Source organism: Gallinula chloropus (assembly GCF_964237585.1).
Source record: "Gallinula chloropus genome assembly, contig: HAP1_SCAFFOLD_802, whole genome shotgun sequence".
Taxonomy (NCBI): Eukaryota; Metazoa; Chordata; class Aves; order Gruiformes; family Rallidae; genus Gallinula; species Gallinula chloropus.
In genome coordinates, this window is record NW_028168499.1 from 4,387 (window position 1) to 11,236 (window position 6,850).

General features: G+C 70.3%; 1 protein-coding gene across 1 annotated transcript; it reads right to left on the minus strand.

The window, feature by feature from the left end:
* Positions 1-449: 449 nt before the first annotated feature.
* LOC311204414 (eukaryotic translation initiation factor 3 subunit C-like) lies at positions 450-4,935 on the minus strand (the record flags this gene model as incomplete). Its single annotated transcript, XM_084280843.1, has 4 exons — positions 450-571; positions 2,119-2,222; positions 3,216-3,267; positions 4,810-4,935. Coding segments are annotated over 4 exons (404 nt in total), but the record flags the coding sequence as incomplete, so codon positions are not given.
* Positions 4,936-6,850: the final 1,915 nt, after the last annotated feature.

Below are 6,850 nucleotides of genomic sequence, written 5' to 3' on the forward strand. Positions count from 1 at the left end.
CTCCCCCACTTATGGGTCCCACCCCCACTTATGGGTCCCGCCCCCACTTATGGGTCCTGCCCCCCACTTATGGGTCCCGCCCCACACTTATGGGTCCCACCCCCCACTTGTGGGTCCTGCCCACACTTATGGGTCCCACCCATGGGTCCCACCCCCCACTTATGGGTCCCACCTACACCCATGGGTCCTGCCCCACACTTATGGGTCTGACCCCCACTTGTGGGTCCCACCCCCACTTATGGGTCCCACCCCCCACTTATGGGTCTGACCCCCACTTGTGGGTCCCACCCCCACTTATGGGTCCACCCCCCACTTATGGGTCCCACCCCCCACTTGTGGGTCCCACCCATGGGTCCCACCCCCCACTTATGGGTCCCACCTACACCCATGGGTCCTGCCCCACACTTATGGGTCCCGCCCCACACGTGTGGGTCCCGCCCCCCACTCACTTCTTGAGGAATCGCGACGCCAGCGACGTGAACTTCCCGTCGTCCTCGTCCGACTCGGAGTCCGACTCGGAGCCCGAGGAGCCCCAGTCCTCCTCCGAGCCCGAGTCCGACGCCTCCGACTCCTCCTGGGGGGCAGCGGGCGCTTAGGGGGCAGCCCCACACTTGGGGGGCAGCCCCACACTTGGGGGGCAGCCCCATAGAGCCTTCCTCCTCCTCCTCCTCCTCCTCCTCCTCCCACTCTTCCTCCCTCCTCCTCCTTCCTCATCCTGCTCTTGGGGGGCAACAGGCACTTGGGGGGCAGCCCCACACTTGGGGGACAGCCCCACAACCCCACCCAGCCCCACACTTGGGGGGCAGCCCCATAGATCCTTCCTCCTCCTCCTCCTGTTCCTCCTTTTCCTCCCTCCTCCTCCTCCTCCTCTTCCTTCCTCATCCTGTTCCTGAGGGAATGGGGCACTTGGGGGGCAGCCCCACACTTGGGGGGCAGCCCCACACATGGGGGGCAGCCCCACAACCCCACCCCGCCCCACACTTGGGGGGCAGCCCCATAGATCCTTATCCTCCTCCTCCTGTTCCTCCTCTTCCTCCCTCCTCCTCCTCCTCCTCCTGGGGGTCAGGGGGCACTTGGGGGGCAGCCCCACACTTGGGGGGCAGCCCCACACTTGGGGGGCAGCCCCACAGCCCCACCTGGCCCCACACTTGGGGGGCAGCCCCACAGATCCTCCTCCTCCTGTTCCTACTCTTACTCCCTCCTCCTCCTCCTGGGGGTCAGGGGGCACTTGGGGGGCAGCCCCACACTTGGGGGGCAGCCCCACAACCCTACCCGGCCCCACACTTGGGGGGCAGCCCCATAGAGCCTTCCTCCTCCTCCTCCTCCTCCTCCTCCTCCTCCTCTTCCTTCTCTTCCCCCTCCTCCTCCTTCCTTCTCCTGCTCCTGGGGATCAGGGGGCACTTGGGGGGCAGCCCCACACTTGGGGGGCAGCCCCACATTTGGGGGGCAGCCCCACAGCCCCACCCCACCCCACACTTGGGGGGCAGCCCCATAGACCCTTCCTCCTCCTCCTCCTCCTCCTCCTCCTCTTCCTCCTCTTCCTCCCACTCTTCCTCCTCCTGGGGGGCACCCCCACAGCCCCTCCCCCACCCCCTAATCTCTGCCCCTCCCCTACCCCAACACCCTGCCCCTCCCCCACCTTGATGAGCTGGATGCTGCCCCTCCCCCATCCCACCCATCCCCTCCCCCACCCTGCCCCCTCCCCCCACCCCATCCACCCGCCCCTCCCCCATCCCATACCCCTCCCCCACCCTGGCTCCACCCCCCACCCTGGCCCCTCCCCCACCCTGATAAGCTGGATGCTGCCCCTCCCCCACCCCCCTGCCCCCTCCCCCACCCCCACCCTCCACCCTTCCCCCACCTCGATGAGCTGGATACTGCCCCTCCCCCACCCCCCCACTCCATCCCCTCCCCCACCCCATCCACCCGCCCCTCCCCCACCCCATACCCCTCCCCCACCCTTCCCCACCCCCACCCTGGCCCCTCCCCCACCCAGCCCCACCCCCTCCCCCTGCCCCTCCCTCACTGCCCCTCCCCCTCCCCTCCCCCACCCCACCCAGCCCCACCCCCACCCCCTGCCCCTCCCCCACCCCCCTCCCCCCGCCCCTCCCCCCTCACCTCCCCCTTCTTCCTGCCCCTCCCCTCCGCAGCCTCTTTCCGGCGCAGGAACGCGGCGACGCCGACGTCATCGTCATCCGGCTCCGAGGCCGAAGAGCTGGAGCCTGCGGGACCCACACGTGGGGGGCGGGACCCATAAGTGTGGGGCGGGACCCATAAGTGGGGGGTGGGACCCATAAGTGGGGCGGGACCCATAAGTGGGGGTGGGACCCATAAGTGGGGGGTGGGACCCATAAGTGGGGGTGGGACCCATAAGTGGGGGCGGGACCCATAAGTGGGGGGTTGGGGGGGTTGGGACCCATAAGTGGGGGAGGGACCCATAAGTGGGGGAGGGACCCATAAGTGGGGGGTGGGACCCATAAGTGGGGGCGGGACCCATAAGTGGGGGGTGGGACCCATAAGTGGGGGTGGGACCCATAACCCAGCCCACCCCACCCCCCTGCCCCACATCCTGCCCCTCCCCCACCTCCCTGCCCCATCTCCTGCCCCACAGATCCCACCCCACCCCCTGCCCCTCCCCCACCCTGTACCCCTCCCCCACCCCCTGCCCCTCCCCCACCCCATAACCCTCCCCCCCATCCCTCCCCCACCCTGCCCCTCCCCTCCCGCCCCTCCCCCACCCTGCCCCTCCCCCACCCTCTGCCCCTCCCCCCACCCCGCCCCTCCCCCACCTCACCCCTCCCCCACCCCCTGCCCCTTCCCCACCCCCCTGCCCCTCCCCCACCCTGCCCCTCCCCCACCCCCCCACCCCTCCCCGCCCCTTCCCCACACCCTGCCCCTCCCCCACCCCCTGCCCCCCCCTCCCCCACCCGCCCCTCCCCCACCCCTCCCCCACCCTGCCCCTCCCCCACTCCCTCCCCCCGCCCCTCCCCCACCCCTGCCCCTCCCCCCCTCGCCCCTCCCCCATCCCCCTCCCCTGCCCCTCCCCCACCCCCCTGCCCCTCCCCCCGCCCCTGCCCCACCTCACCCCTCCCCCACCCCCTGCCCCTCCCCCTCCCCCCCGCCCCTCCCCCACCTCACCCCTCCCCCACCCCCGCCCCTCCCCATACCCCTCCCCTCCCCCCGCCCCTCCCCCACCCCCCGCCCCTCCCCCTCACCCTCCGAGTCCCGACTCTTCTTCTCGTCGTCGTCGTCCGACTGTTCCGGGTTCTGCGGCAGAAACAAGCGGCTGCCCCACGGCTGCCCCATAGCGACCCACAGAGACCCACAGAGACCCACACCCTGCCCCACAGAGACCCACACCCTGCCCCATAGAGACCCACAGCCTGACCCACAGAGACCCACAGGGACCCACAGAGACCCACAGAGACCCACACCCTGCCCCACAGAGACCCACACCCTGCCCCATAGAGACCCACATCCTGCCCCACGGCGACCCACACCCTGCCCCACAGGGACCCACACCCTGCCCCATAGCGACCCACACCCTGCCCCATAGAGACCCACACCCTGCCCCATAGCGACCCACACCCTGCCCCACGGCGACCCACAGAGACCCACAGCGACCCACAGGGACCCACAACCTGCCCCACAGCGACCCACAGCTGGCCCTCCCCCAGCCCCTCCCCCACCCCCTCACCCCTCCCCCACCTGTCTGTAGCCGGCGATCAGCCCCTCGTAGTCGCGGTTGTGCCCCTCCCCCACCCCCCCAGCCCCTCCCCAGCCCCTCCCCCACCCCCAGCCCCTCCCCCACCTGTCTGTAGGCGCTGATCAGCCCCTCCCCAGCCCCTCCCCCACCCCCCCAGCCCCTCCCCCACCCCGTTTGCCCCTCCCCCACCTGTCTGTAGGCCCCTCCCCCACCACCCCATCCCCCTCCCAGCCCCTCCCAGCCCCTCCCCCACCCTCCCATCCCCTCCCCCACCCCCCCATCCCCTCCCCCACCCCTCACCCCTCCCCCACCTGCCGGTACGCCGCGATCAGCCCCTCGTAGTCGCGGTTGTGCCCCTCCCCCACCCCCTCCCCCACCCCCTGCCCCTCCCCCACCTGTCTGTAGGCGGCGATCAGCCCCTCGTAGTCGCGGTTCTGCCCCTCCCCAGCCCCTCCCCCACCCCCGCAGCCCCTCCCCAGCCCCTCCCCCACCCCCCCATCCCCTCCCCCACCCCCTGCCCCTCCCCCACCTGTCTGTAGGCCGCGATCAGCCCCTCGTAGTCGTGGTTGTGCCCCTCCCCAGCCCCTCCCCCACCCCCTAACCCCTCCCCCACCTGCCGGTACGCCGCGATCAGCCCCTCGTAGTCGCGGTTGTGCCCCTCCCCCGCCCCCCAGCCCCTCCCCCACCCCCTGCCCCTCCCCCACCTGTCTGTATGCCCCGATCAGCCCCTCCCCAGCCCCTCCCAGCCCCTCCCCCACCCCCACAGCCCCTCCCCAGCCCCTCCCCCGCCCCTCCCAGCCCCTCCCCCACCCCCTGCCCCTCCCCCACCTGCCGGTACGCCGCGATCAGCCCCTCCCCAGCCCCTCCCCCACCCCCCCATCCCCTCCCCCACCCTCACCCCTCCCCCACCTGTCTGTAGGCGCTGATCAGCCCCTCCCCTGCCCCTCCCCCACCCCTCACCCCTCCCCCACCTGTCTGTAGGCAGCGATCAGCCCCTCCCCCACCCCCCCAGCCCCTCCCCCACCCCTTACCCCTCCCCCACCTGTCTGTAGGCCCCTCCCCCACCCTCCCATCCCCTCCCCCACCCCTCACCCCTCCCCCACCTGTCTGTAGGCGGCGATCAGCCCCTCGTAGTCGCGGTTGTGCTTGCGCAGCCGCTGCCGCAGGGTGCTCAGCGCCTTCGCGTTGTTCTTGTTCATCCGCTTCTTCCCCTCCTTGTCCTCCCACAGCTGGGGGCAGGGGGGGGCACCCGTCACCACACCGGGACCCCCAGACACACACGGACCTCCCCAGACCCTCAGGGACCCCCCGGGACCCACAGGGACCCCCTGGGACCCATAGGAACCCCCCAGACCCACAGGGACCCCCTGGGACCCACAGGGACCCCCCCAGACCCACAGAGACCCACAGAGACCCACAGGGACCCATAGAGACCCCCTGGGACTCACAGGGACCCATAGAGACCCCCCGGGACCCACAGAGACCCCCTGGGACCCCCAGGGATACCCAGACCCATAGGGACCCATAGAGACCCACAGAGACCCATAGAGACCCACAGGGACCCATAGAGACCCCCTGGGACCCACAGAGACCCATAGGGACCCATAGAGACCATAGAGACCCATAGAGACCCATAGGGACCCATAGGGACCCATAGGGACCCCCAGACCCTCAGGGACCCCCCCAGACCCACAGGGACCCCCCGGGACCCATAAAGACCATAGAGACCCACAGGGACCCACAGGGACCCCCTGGAACCCATAGGGACCCCCCAGGACCCCCTGGGACCCCCTGGGACCCATAGGGATCCACTGGGACCCATAGGGACCCATAGAGACCCATAGAGACCCCCCAGGACCCATAGGGACCCACAGGGACCCCCAGACCCCCTGGGACCCACTGAGACCTACAGGGACCCATAGAGACCCCCAGACCCACTTAGACCCATAGAGACCCCATAGAGACCCACTCAGACCCATAGAGACCCATAGGGACCCATAGAGACCCCCAGACCCATAAAGACCCCCTGGGACCCCCTGGGACCCATAGAGACCCATAGAGACCCATAGGGACCCATAGGGAGCCCCAGGGACCCATAGAGACCCATAGAGACCCCCAGGACCCATAGAGCCCCATAGAGCCCCATAAAGCCCATAGGAACCCATAGAGACCCATAGGGACCCCCTGGGACCCCCAGACCCATAGAGACCCATAGAGACCCACTGAGACCCACAGGGAACCCCCCCTCCCCCACCTCCTACAGCCCCCAGCCCCCTTCCTACCCCCTCCCCATCCCCCCCAGCCCCTCCCCCACCCCGCCAGCCCCCCGCCCCTCCCCCACCCCACCCAGATAATCCCCCAAATCACCCAAAAACCTGGTATAAAAGTGGGGGACCCCCCCCTTCCCAGCCCCCCAGCCCCTCCCCACCCCTTCTTACCCCCTCCCCAGCCCCCCCAGCCCCTCCCCCACCCCTCCACCACCCGCCCCTCCCCCACCTCCCCCAAATAATCCCTGAAATCACCCAAAAACCTGGTATAAAAGTGGGGGAACCCCCCCTTCCCCCCCTCCTACAGCCCCCCAATACCTCCCCCTGCCCTCCCCATCCCCCCCAGCCCCTCCCCCACCCCCCCAGCCCCCCGCCCCTCCCCCACCACACCCAGATAATCCCCCGAATCAGCCACAAACCTGGTATAAAAGTGGGGGAACTTCCCCTCCCCCCCCTCCTACAGCCCCCAGACCACTTCCTACCCCCTCCCCATCCCCCCCAGCCCCTCCCCCACCCCCCCAGCCCCCCGCCCCTCCCCCACCACACCCAGATAATCCCTGAAATCACCCAAAAACCTGGTGTAAAAGTGGGGGACCCCCCCCTTCCCAGCCCCCCACCCCTTCCCCACCCCTTCCTACCCCCTCCCCAGCCCCCCCAGCCCCTCCCCCACCCCCCCAGCCCCCCGCCCCTCCCCCACCCCACCCAGATAACCCCGCAAATCACCCAAAAACCTGGTATAAAACTGGGGGAACTCCCCCCTCCCCCCCCTCCTACAGCCCCCAGACCCCTTCCTACCCCCTCCCCATCCCCCCCAGCCCCTCCCCCACCCCTCCACCCCCCGCCCCTCCCCCACCTCACCCAGATAACCCCCGAAATC